Genomic DNA, 14,916 nt, shown 5'->3' with positions numbered 1-14,916 from the left:
ACATTATATGACGTAATAAGTAAATACTACAAAAAAGGAAATCATAAAACAACACTTGTGAATTGTTGAACAAAAGCCACAGTCTCTTAAATTTAAATAATAGTTATGAATGTTCCGATAAAATATTAAGTTTTCAAAGTTTATATTTAATTTGTTTGTACATAAACGTAAATATTAATGATGGTGAATTTAAATATTTTGTGAGTATGAATCACATTCGTGTAACTGTACAGTGTGGAGATAAAATCCATCTTGATTTCTCTTAACTCTAGAGAGAACATATTAACATTGGCAGTTTTATAAATTCGTTTATTAATTATATTTCTCAGTTTTGAACAAAATCAGGTTGGTTTCCGAGCTTTTCCAATGATAAACGTATCTTGGCTGTCAGAATTTTCAATAAGAATAACAACGTTTTCCTTGTGATGTCCTTGTTTACTGTTTGGTTTAACGATAAAAAGTTCACCATAATTGTTCACATGTCTATCAGACAGAGGTCGCTGTACATATTCTTCTACAGCTTTTCCTTGTTTTGATGCTGGTGTTTCTCTCTGAAGATGTAGAATATAGTTATGTTTAGTGGCGCAACACTCAAAATTTTAGTAATAATTTTACTATAACATGAATAAAACCAAATAAATGTTTCCATAAAAATTATAAGTTGTGAAATTGGTTTCAGTTATCTCATAAATGTTTTCTGGAAACTAGGAAAACTATCTCAAACATTGTTTTACATAGTGAATAAAGAATGATATACAGCAGATAATAGTTTAAATACTGTTTTCTATTTATATTTTACACGTTCACAAAGGATCACTTGATTGTTTATATTATTGTCTAGACAAGATGAAAGTACGGTTATAATTAAATGTCAAGTGTTCCACTCAATTTATTGTTATATAACTAGACAAGATGAAAGTACGGTTATAATCAAATGTTTAGTGTTCTACTCAATTTATTGTTATATAACTAGACAAGATGAAAGTACGGTTATAATTAAATGTTAAGTGTTCTACTCAATTTATTGTTATATAACTAGACAAGATGAAAATAAGGTTATAATTAAATGTCAAGTGTTCTACTCAATTTATTGTTATATAACTAGACAAGATGAAAATAAGGTTATAATTAAATGTCAAGTGTTCTAATCAATTTATTGTTATATAACTAGACAAGATGAAAATAAGGTTATAATTAAATGTCAAGTGTTCTACTCAATTTATTGTTATATAACTAGACAAGATGAAAATAAGGTTATAATTAAATGTCAAGTGTTCTAATCAATTTATTGTTATATAACTAGAAAAGATGAAAGTAAGGTTATAATTAAATGTCAAGTGTTCTACTCAATTTATTGTTATATAACTAGACAAGATGAAAATAAGGTTATAATTAAATGTAAAGTGTTCTACTCAATTTATTGTTATATAACTAGAAAAGATGAAAGTAAGGTTATAATTAAATGTCAAGTGTTCTACTCAGTTTATTGTTATATAACTAGACAAGATGAAAATAAGGTTATAATTAAATGTCAAGTGTTCTACTCAATTTATTGTTATATAACTAGACAAGATGAAAATAAGGTTATAATTAAATGTCAAGTGTTCTACTCAGTTTATTGTTATATAACTAGACAAGATGAAAATAAGGTTATAATTAAATGTCAAGTGTTCTACTCAATTTATTGTTATATAACTAGAAAAGATGAAAGTAAGGTTATAATTAAATGTCAAGTGTTCTACTCAGTTTATTGTTATATAACTAGACAAGATGAAAATAAGGTTATAATTAAATGTCAAGTGTTCTACTCAATTTATTGTTATATAACTAGACAAGATGAAAATAAGGTTATAATTAAATGTCAAGTGTTCTACTCAGTTTATTGTTATATAACTAGACAAGATGAAAATAAGGTTATAATTAAATGTCAAGTGTTCTACTCAATTTATTGTTATATAACTAGACAAGATGAAAATAAGGTTATAATTAAATGTCAAGTGTTCTACTCAGTTTATTGTTATATAACATGACAAGATGAAAGTACGGTTATAATTAAATGTCAAGTGTTCTACTCAATTTATTGTTATATAACATGACAAGATGAAAGTACGGTTATAATTAAATGTCAAGTGTTCTACTCAATTTATTGTTATATAACTAGACAAGATGAAAGTAAGGTTATAATTAAATGTCAAGTGTTCTACTCAATTTATTGTTATATAACATGACAAGATGAAAGTAAGGTTATAATTAAATGTCAAGTGTTCTACTCAGTTTATTGTTATATAACTAGACAAGATGAAAATAATGTTATAATTAAATGTTTAGTGTTCCACTCAATTTATTGTTATATAACTAGACAAGATGAAAATAAGGTTATAATTAAATGTCAAGTGTTCTACTCAATTTATTGATATATAAATTAAACATGAAAAGTTATGTGAGCTGAACTACAAATGACTGGTTATTTACTTTATGTTACAGAGAAAAATGGTATTCAAACTGTCTTATTTTTGTGCAACTTTGGAGTAAATCACGCACTTTATGGTGCTATAAAATATTCAATAATTCATTATCAGTAGTAGTAGTATGTAGGTGAATGAATAATTACTAAAGGACATTCTGATCTTTTTTTTTTACACATGTTATTTATGCCATGGACATTAGTAAAGGTAATTATCAGACCTCAATGGTATCGAACACGTGTAGGTAGGTCTATTTTGGAAAAAAAAATCGCATGCATTTAAACGACTCTGAACATTAAAGATTCTCTGAACGCATCTTTCTCAGTAGTTGGGGATAACCCAAGGTATTAACAACACTGATTTTAAACATGCAACATCTGTTTGATATTGTACACGTAGTTTAACGTAGTATACATTATATTAAAATGGAATGTTTTTAACTGTAAAAATGTTAATTTACTTGTACCAAATATTAATTATAACGTAAGATGAATAAGAACTTAACTGAATTTCGAACCAAAGTATTCCTTTCTTCTCGGTCGTTTTCATATATCGTCTCCAGGGTTGTTCGTTTGGTCACTTTTTGCTTACTTGGTATATTAGTTTTTGTCTTCTTAACGTTCTTTGTAGAGACCTTCTTCTCACATTCAGGGATCAGTGGCATAGCCTCCAATATATTCAATTCATCAGTTGTTATATTTTCAGCACCAGGCTGTTTGTGTAAAACACGGTTTTTCAAAACATTCTGTTCTTCCCGACGTTTTTGTTTCCAGTTGTAGAAACAACAAAGAACATTTCACGATCATTACAGAAAGTAAATAAATCACGTGTTTCAAGACCATTAAAATACATATTATTATTAAATAAACTGTGGATAATGTGTTAGAGATATAACTATAAATGTGTATATTATTATTAAATAAACTGTGGATAATGTGTTAGAGATATAACTATAAATGTGTATATTATTATTAAATAAGCTATGGATAATGTGTTAGAGTTATAACTATAAATGTGTATATTATTATTAAATAAGCTATGGATAATGTGTTAGAGTTATAACTATAAATGTGTATATTATTATTAAATAAACTGTGGATAATGTGTTACAGTTATAACTATACATGTGTATATTATTATTAAATAAACTGTGGATAATGCGTTACAGTTATAACTATAAATGTGTATATTATTATTAAATAAGCTATGGATAATGTGTTAGAGTTATAACTATAAATGTGTATATTATTATTAAATAAGCTATGGATAATGTGTTAGAGTTATAACTATAAATGTGTATATTATTATTAAATAAACTGTGGATAATGTGTTACAGTTATAACTATAAATGTGTATATTATTATTATTAAATAAGCTATGGATAATGTGTTAGAGTTATAACTATAAATGTGTATATTATTATTAAATAAGCTATGGATAATGTGTTACAGTTATAACTATAAATGTGTATATTATTATTAAATAAGCTATGGATAATGTGTTACAGTTATAACTATAAATGTGTATATTATTATTAAATAAGCTATGGATAATGTGTTAGAGTTATAACTATAAATGTGTATATTATTATTAAATAAGCTATGGATAATGTGTTAGAGTTATAACTATAAATGTGTATATTATTATTAAATAAACTGTGGATAATGTGTTACAGTTATAACTATAAATGTGTATATTATTATTAAATAAACTGTGGATAATGCGTTACAGTTATAACTATAAATGTGTATATTATTATTAAATAAGCTATGGATAATGTGTTAGAGTTATAACTATAAATGTGTATATTATTATTAAATAAGCTATGGATAATGTGTTAGAGTTATAACTATAAATGTGTATATTATTATTAAATAAGCTATGGATAATGTGTTAGAGTTATAACTATAAATGTGTATATTATTATTAAATAAACTGTGGATAATGTGTTAGAGTTATAACTATAAATGTGTATATTATTATTAAATAAGCTATGGATAATGTGTTAGAGTTATAACTATAAATGTGTATATTATTATTAAATAAGCTGTGGATAATGTGTTAGAGTTATAACTATAAATGTGTATATTATTATTAAATAAACTGTGGATAATGTGTTACAGTTATAACTATATATGTGTATATTATTATTAAATAAGCTATGGATAATGTGTTAGAGTTATAACTATAAATGTGTATATTATTATTAAATAAACTGTGGATAATGTGTTAGAGTTATAACTATAAATGTGTATATTATTATTAAATAAGCTATGGATAATGTGTTACAGTTATAACTATAAATGTGTATATTATTATTAAATAAGCTATGGATAATGTGTTAGAGATATAACTATAAATGTGTATATTATTATTTAATAAGCTATGGATAATGTGTTAGAGTTATAACTATAAATGTGTATATTATTATTAAATAAACTGTGGATAATGCGTTACAGTTATAACTATACATGTGTATATTATTATTAAATAAACTGTGGATAATGTGTTACAGTTATAACTATAAATGTGTATATTATTATTAAATAAACTGTGGATAATGTGTTACAGTTATAACTATAAATGTGTATATTATTATTAAATAAGCTATGGATAATGTGTTAGAGTTATAACTATAAATGTGTATATTATTATTAAATAAACTGTGGATAATGTGTTAGAGTTATAACTATAAATGTGTATATTATTATTAAATAAGCTATGGATAATGTGTTAAAGTTATAACTATAAATGTGTATATTATTATTAAATAAACTGTGGATAATGTGTTAGAGTTATAACTATAAATGTGTATATTATTATTAAATAAACTGTGGATAATGTGTTACAGTTATAACTATAAATGTGTATATTATTATTAAATAAGCTGTGGATAATGTGTTAGAGTTATAACTATAAATGTGTATATTATTATTAAATAAACTGTGGATAATGTGTTACAGTTATAACTATATATGTGTATATTATTATTAAATAAGCTATGGATAATGTGTTAGAGTTATAACTATAAATGTGTATATTATTATTAAATAAGCTATGGATAATGCGTTACAGTTATAACTATACATGTGTATATTATTATTAAATAAACTGTGGATAATGCGTTACAGTTATAACTATAAATGTGTATATTATTATTAAATAAACTGTGGATAATGCGTTACAGTTATAACTATACATGTGTATATTATTATTAAATAAACTGTGGATAATGTGTTACAGTTATAACTATAAATGTGTATATTATTATTAAATAAGCTATGGATAATGTGTTAGAGTTATAACTATAAATGTGTATATTATTATTAAATAAACTGTGGATAATGTGTTACAGTTATAACTATAAATGTGTATATTATTATTAAATAAGCTATGGATAATGTGTTAGAGTTATAACTATAAATGTGTATATTATTATTAAATAAACTGTGGATAATGTGTTAGAGTTATAACTATAAATGTGTATATTATTATTAAATAAACTGTGGATAATGTGTTACAGTTATAACTATAAATGTGTATATTATTATTATTAAATAAGCTATGGATAATGTGTTAGAGTTATAACTATAAATGTGTATATTATTATTAAATAAGCTATGGATAATGTGTTACAGTTATAACTATAAATGTGTATATTATTATTAAATAAGCTATGGATAATGTGTTAGAGTTATACCTATAAATGTGTATATTATTATTAAATAAGCTATGGATAATGTGTTAGAGATATAACTATAAATGTGTATATTATTATTAAATAAGCTATGGATAATGTGTTAGAGATATAACTATAAATGTGTATATTACTATTAAATAAGCTATGGATAATGTGTTAGAGTTATAACTATAAATGTGTATATTATTATTAAATAAGCTATGGATAATGTGTTAGAGTTATAACTATAAATGTGTATATTATTATTAAATAAACTGTGGATAATGTGTTACAGTTATAACTATACATGTGTATATTATTATTAAATAAACTGTGGATAATGTGTTACAGTTATAACTATAAATGTGTATATTATTATTAAATAAGCTATGAATAATGTGTTAGAGTTATAACTATAAATGTGTATATTATTATTAAATAAACTGTGGATAATGTGTTACAGTTATAACTATAAATGTGTATATTATTATTAAATAAGCTATGGATAATGTGTTAGAGATATAACTATAAATGTGTATATTATTATTAAATAAGCTATGGATAATGTGTTAGAGTTATAACTATAAATGTGTATATTATTATTAAATAAACTGTGGATAATGTGTTACAGTTATAACTATATATGTGTATATTATTATTAAATAAGCTATGGATAATGTGTTAGAGTTATAACTATAAATGTGTATATTATTATTAAATAAACTGTGGATAATGTGTTAGAGTTATAACTATAAATGTGTATATTATCATTAAATAAGCTATGGATAATGTGTTACAGTTATAACTATAAATGTGTATATTATTATTAAATAAGCTATGGATAATGTGTTAGAGATATAACTATAAATGTGTATATTATTATTAAATAAGCTATGGATAATGTGTTAGAGTTATAACTATAAATGTGTATATTATTATTAAATAAGCTATGGATAATGTGTTAGAGTTATAACTATAAATGTGTATATTATTATTAAATAAACTGTGGATAATGTGTTAGAGTTATAACTATACATGTGTATATTATTATTAAATAAACTGTGGATAATGTGTTACAGTTATAACTATACATGTGTATATTATTATTAAATAAACTGTGGATAATGTGTTACAGTTATAACTATAAATGTGTATATTATTATTAAATAAGCTATGGATAATGTGTTAGAGTTATAACTATAAATGTGTATATTATTATTAAATAAGCTATGGATAATGTGTTAGAGTTATAACTATAAATGTGTATATTATTATTAAATAAACTGTGGATAATGTGTTAGAGTTATAACTATAAATGTGTATATTATTATTAAATAAACTGTGGATAATGTGTTAGAGTTATAACTATAAATGTGTATATTATTATTAAATAAACTGTGGATAATGTGTTACAGTTATAACTATAAATGTGTATATTATTATTAAATAAGCTATGAATAATGTGTTAGAGTTATAACTATAAATGTGTATATTATTATTAAATAAACTGTGGATAATGTGTTACAGTTATAACTATAAATGTGTATATTATTATTAAATAAGCTATGGATAATGTGTTAGAGTTATAACTATAAATGTGTATATTATTATTAAATAAACTGTGGATAATGTGTTAGAGTTATAACTATAAATGTGTATATTATTATTAAATAAGCTATGGATAATGTGTTACAGTTATAACTATAAATGTGTATATTATTATTAAATAAACTGTGGATAATGTGTTAGAGTTATAACTATAAATGTGTATATTATTATTAAATAAGCTATGGATAATGTGTTAGAGTTATAACCATAAATGTGTATATTATTATTAAATAAGCTATGGATAATGTGTTACAGTTATAACTATAAATGTGTATATTATTATTAAATAAACTGTGGATAATGTGTTACAGTTATAACTATAAATGTGTATATTATTATTAAATAAGCTATGGATAATGTGTTAGAGTTATAACTATAAATGTGTATATTATTATTAAATAAGCTATGGATAATGTGTTACAGTTATAACTATAAATGTGTATATTATTATTAAATAAACTGTGGATAATGTGTTACAGTTATAACTATAAATGTGTATATTATTATTAAATAAGCTATGGATAATGTGTTAGAGTTATAACTATAAATGTGTATATTATTATTAAATAAGCTATGGATAATGTGTTACAGTTATAACTATAAATGTGTATATTATTATTAAATAAGCTATGGATAATGTGTTAGAGATATAACTATAAATGTGTATATTATTATTAAATAAGCTATGGATAATGTGTTAGAGATATAACTATAAATGTGTATATTATTATTAAATAAGCTATGGATAATGTGTTAGAGTTATAACTATAAATGTGTATATTATTATTAAATAAACTGTGGATAATGTGTTGAAGTTATAACTATAAATGTGTATATTATTATTAAATAAAATGTGGATAATGTGTTAGAGTTATAACTATAAATGTGTATATTATTATTAAATAAACTGTGGATAATGTGTTGGAGTTATAACTATAAATGTGTATATTATTATTAAATAAACTGTGAATAATGTGTTACAGTTATAACTATAAATGTGTATATTATTATTAAATAAGCTATGGATAATGTATTACAGTTATAACTATAAATGTGTATATTATTATTAAATAAACTGTGGATAATGTGTTAGAGTTATAACTATAAATGTGTATATTATTATTAAATAAGCTATGGATAATGTGTTAGAGTTATAACTATAAATGTGTATATTATTATTAAATAAGCTATGGATAATGTGTTAGAGTTATAACTATAAATGTGTATATTATTATTAAATAAGCTATGGATAATGTGTTACAGTTATAACTATAAATGTGTATATTATTATTAAATAAGCTATGGATAATGTGTTACAGTTATAACTATAAATGTGTATATTATTATTAAATAAGCTATGGATAATGGGTTACAGATATAACTCTAAATGTGTTTCATGCTTAACCAACAAATAATTGTATGGATTCTTTAGACAAGTGTATTCAGTTGTAATGTTTTGACCCATGGAACGTAGTACTTCACATGAACCAAAATAATACGTCATATAAAGGTGGAGATCTCAAATTAATACCTTGCTTAAAATTAGATCTATCAACATAGTGTGTCGTAAGAAGACAGATACATGAATATAGTACCTCACATGAAAACAGATGTTTCTAACAGCAGTGTGAGTCCAGAAACCAATATCTTCAAATGATTACTCCCTGTGTTCCACATACTTTAATTATAATGAAACTGAAGATAACATATAACTTACCACAAAGCAATAAGACATATCGAAATGAGTGCTGTCCACCAAGCGTATCTTGGAACTGTAGATTTTGAAACCGATGGGAGCGTAGCCTTGGGAACCACTTCAGTTGGATCTTAAGACAGAGAGTCGTATTTAAAATCAGTTTACTTACTCTACCGATCACGTAAAACAGAGAAAAAACTTCACAATAATATTAACAATAATAGTAATGTGTATAATTCTTTAAACTAAAAAATAATCTTCATTTAACATATTTAAAATTTTTATTCAATAAATACGATATTTCTTCACGACGAGAAATCCACTTGAAATAAAATGTATCTCAGAATGACTGGTATGGGTATTAACACTTTTATTGATAAGGAGAAAATAACGTTTTAAAACGTTAATACACGTACCAGTCGTTGTGAGATACAAATACGATATTTCTTGCATTTATAATGCATTTTAATAGTAAACAGCGCCGGAATGGGAAGGTTAACGAAAGATTTGCATAAAATTATTATAACTCTCATTATAAGATAATGTTAAACAAACTAATGATTAATTATGTACTAGAATCACCAAGTAGACATTTTAAGATATATTTGAAATTTCAATGGTATCTTAATATGAAAATAGTGGCACCAAGTAACATTCAGTCGTATAACTTAATACAATTATGTTAACATGTAATTTCTGAGTAAACGTTTTCTTCATAGTGTTAGGAGTCTTTCTCTTAAAACCAAACTTTGGAAAATCTTTGTTTAGAGCCCCGCCATTGCCAGGTGGGTTAAGGCGTGCGACTCGTAAAATGATGATCGCGGGTTCGAATCTCTGTCGCATCAGAAATGCTCGCCCTTTCAGCCTTAGGGCGTTATAATGTTTGGGTCAATACCACTATTCGTTGGTAAAAGAGTAGCCCAAGAGTTGGCGGTAGGTGTCTTACCTCTAATCTTACGCTGCTAAATTATGTATGGCTAGCGCAGATAGCCCTCGTGTAGCTTTGCGCAAAATTAAAAAACAAACACGCTTTATTTACATACGTTTCAATAAGAACTTTTACTTTAGTTATAATATTAGGTACATGGAATGTCTACGTGATGTTAAGATTCAATGAAGAGGGAAGTACTTCGTAAAAAGTAAATATATATATGTAATTGTTAACATTTTTATCAAAACAATATCACTATGTTATATATACGTTTTTATGTAAATATAAGTTTTTACAAAAAATATTAACATACTAAATCGTTACAACAACTGTTCCCACCTCCTGGAAAAGCTTTTCCGAAAAAAGCAAAGCTGTTTATTACAATAAAAAACATGGAAGTTATGAAGAAGTATCTCATTATAACAATGTGTTTTAACAAAAATAAACATTTTTTAACTTTTAAAGAAACAATAAAAAAAACCATTACTTCTACAAAGATCTTTATTATCAGCTCCTTCTTCATCAGTAATTTTATCTCCCAGGGCAAGCTACACGGGCATCAGCAGCATAAGATGTCATGTAAGTCCCTCCTGGGCACGGCGGGCAGTGAGTTTGTAATCCATTGTCATAATGACCAGGAGGACATGGATCTAAAACCGTTAAAAGCACATTGCTAAACATTTATTTGCTCAGTGTTAATTTTTTATAGTCCTATCAAAGAGTTTATTATCAAAAACAAATTTATTGAATTAAAACTACATGATCTACAAGTCTTTCATCTTTTTGTGTTTAATGGAAACTATTAACGTTATTGTGTGTAATATATACCTACAACACCTGTCAGCATCTCTTCAGTATCCTCGAATACAAGTGAGGATTTCTGCTGGAACATACACTGAAGAAAACAAGAGAAAGTTAAATATTTTTTAGCTCATTTACTGTCGCCGATAGGAATAGAAAGTTTTACACAGTGCGAGATTCGTGAGAAAAATAAAACGCGTTCTTCAAAACGGTTTCTTAACAGCAAAATTTTATTTCTTTAAACACTTAGTAACTGAATCAACTCATTAAACTAATCACAGAGTTTATCTCTATCAATCATGTTAAACCTTGAGGTACGTTTCATTTACTTTGGTATTTCTCTTGTAAAATTTTTATTTGGCAAAGTTTAATGTAAAACTATTGATTCTAATGTCAGTTATGAAAATACAGGATCTTTTAGGAATATTACGCCGGTAAAATGTGTCAGTATATGATTTGAAGGTGTCTTGCAAACAAGAGTTGGAGGTCAGTGGTGATGACCTTCTCTCTGTTCTTACACTGCTAAATTAGGGACGGCTCGCCATCGTGCAGCTTTGTGCGAAATTAAAAAACAAACACGTGTGCCAGAATCCGTTAAAACAGAATATAATAATTTTGGTAGGACGTGAAGACAACAAGGTAGAACTGGTGTTTATTGAAGACGGAAATTTATTTTATCATGTGATAAATACAGTCGTCAAGGATATTCCATTTCTTGAATATTTCATGTTGTAAATTCTATTTTTAGGTGAATTAATAACATTCGAACAATCATTTAATAAAACAGAGCAGTGAAAGATTCTGAAACCAGATAAAAGTGATGGAATAATAACCTTAACGAATCAGAGAATTAAAGTACTAAGAGATAGACAGATAGTAGTAATAAGAAATTTTATTAAAGTTGTTAAACTCTATCATATCAAAATGTAATAGTTCATATCTTATTAGAATTACATGATATGAAACAAAACGTATCGTTTCCTGATATGTATCGATATTACCGTTCAAGCCATAAAAACTGTTTTCTTTTTCTTTGGAATGACGTTTTTAATTCCTGTGAGATGAAAGAAACTATTAGTGAAATATTTTATACTGTCTGTAAATTCCTAATAATGTATATTACTTCAACACTTTTGATCCAAAATTGGAAGTCTTGAAATTTTTATAATTTGAGATGAATTTATATACTTTGTACTTATTGAAAAACATTTATCTTATATTACGTACATTTGTCTGTTGAATTTCGCGAAAAGTTACACGAGGGCTATCTGCGTAGGCTCTAATTAATTTAGCAGTGTAAGATTGGAAGAAAGGCAGCTAGTTATCACCACCCACCACCAACTCTTTAGCTATTCTTTTACCAATGAATACTGGGGTTATCTGTCACTTTACAACGCCCCAACAACTGAATGGGCGAAAATGTTTGTGTGATGGGGATTCGAATACTTTCTTTGGAACATAACAAATTATGCTAATTCTTACCAAATCAGCCTTGTCTTAATAATACCAGCAAAAATAACATGATTTACCACAAACAACAGTCATCAATGAATCGCTTTAACATAAATGTATCTTTCATTTGTTATTGAATATTCTATTAAGTGATATTTACGTTACCTGAAAAACTGGTATAAACGAAATGTTAATCAGATTATTATTTAATTCCTGTGGTGTTTGTGGTAGTTAAATATACACAATATTCTCCAGTCTGAACCAAAGCAAATTAAACTTTAAGAAAGTTTTGAAGGATTTGTACGAAAAAAAAAATAGAAAAAAAAAAAATTATTATTTACAATGTACGAGTTAGGGTTTCAGAGTTGTATTTGAAATATAAAAGTTTAAGCGTGCCATAACTTGAAATACCATTCATGAACAGTAAAGAACTACATATTTTATATACATAATAAGTAAAACGACATGATATTTATACTACATATTTTATATACATAATAAGTAAAACGACATGATATTTATACTACATATTTTATATACATAATAAGTAAAACGACATGATATTTATACTACATATTTTATATACATAATAAGTAAAACGACATGATATTTATACTACATATTTTATATACATAATAAGTAAAACGACATGATATTTATACTACATATTTTATATACATAATAATAAAACGACATGATATTTATACTACATATTTTATATACATAATAATAAAACGACATGATATTTATACTACATATTTTTTATATACATAATAAGTAAAACGACATGATATTTATACTACATATTTTATATACATAATAAGTAAAACGACATGATATTTATACTACATATTTTATATACATAATAAGTAAAACGACATGATATTTATACTACATATTTTATATACATAATAAGTAAAACGACATGATATTTATACTACATATTTTATATATATAATAAAGTAAAACGACATGAATTTAACGACATATTTTATATTTAATATGATATTTATACATATTTTATATACATAATAAGTAAAACGACATGATATTTATACTACATATTTTATATACATAATAAGTAAAACGACATGATATTTATACTAAATATTTTATATACATAATAAGTAAAACGACATGATATTTATACTACATATTTTATATACATAATAAGTAAAACGACATGATATTTATACTACATATTTTATATACATAATAAGTAAAACGACATGATATTTATACTACATATTTTATATACATAATAAGTAAAACGACATGATATTTATACTACATATTTTATATACATAATAAGTAAAACGACATGATATTTATACTACATATTTTATATACATAATAAGTAAAACGACATGATATTTATACTACATATTTTATATACATAATAAGTAAAACGACATGATATTTATACTACATATTTTATATACATAATAAGTAAAACGACATGATATTTATACTACATATTTTATATACATAATAAGTAAAACGACATGATATTTATACTACATATTTTATATACATAATAAGTAAAACGACATGATATTTATACTACATATTTTATATACATAATAAGTAAAACGACATGATATTTATACTACATATTTTATATACATAATAAGTAAAACGACATGATATTTATACTACATATTTTATATACATAATAAGTAAGTACACATGATATTTATACTACATATTTTATATACATAATAAGTAAAACGACATGATATTTATACTACATATTTTATATACATAATAAGTAAAACGACATGATATTTATACTACATATTTTATATACATAATAAGTAAAACGACATGATATTTATACTACATATTTTATATACATAATAAGTAAAACGACATGATATTTATACTACATATTTTATATACATAATAAGTAAAACGACATGATATTTATACTACATATTTTATATACATAATAAGTAAAACGACATGATATTTATACTAATATATTTTATATACATAATAAGTAAAACGACATGATATTTATACTAAATATTTTATATACATAATAAGTAAAACGACATGATATTTATACTACATATTTTATATACATAATAAGTAAAACGACATGATATTTATACTACATATTTTATATACATAATAAGTAAAACGACATGATATTTATACTACATATTTTATATACATAATAAGTAAAACGACATGATATTTATACTACATATTTTATATACATAATAAGTAAAACGACATGATATTTATACTACATATTTTATATACATAATAATAAGTA

At 24.1% G+C, this 14,916-nt stretch overlaps 1 protein-coding gene across 1 annotated transcript; it reads right to left on the bottom strand.

Annotated features, from left to right (window-relative positions):
- Window positions 1–341: 341 nt before the first annotated feature.
- Window positions 342–9,589, bottom strand: LOC143236587 (uncharacterized). The gene is made up of 3 exons (XM_076474881.1): window positions 9,470–9,589; window positions 2,971–3,177; window positions 342–551 (listed from the first exon to the last, which is right to left on the bottom strand). Exons 1-3 carry the CDS (start codon window positions 9,485–9,487, stop codon window positions 342–344), a joined length of 435 nt encoding a protein of 144 aa, XP_076330996.1. The 5' UTR covers window positions 9,488–9,589.
- Between the last annotated feature and the right edge of the window lie 5,327 nt (window positions 9,590–14,916).

The sequence above is a fragment of the Tachypleus tridentatus genome, chromosome 13 (genome assembly GCF_004210375.1).
Source record: "Tachypleus tridentatus isolate NWPU-2018 chromosome 13, ASM421037v1, whole genome shotgun sequence".
In the NCBI taxonomy this organism is placed as follows: Eukaryota; Metazoa; Arthropoda; class Merostomata; order Xiphosura; family Limulidae; genus Tachypleus; species Tachypleus tridentatus.
The sequence above is the reverse complement of the archived record's forward strand: the minus strand, read 5'-3'. Positions and strand labels throughout refer to the sequence as shown.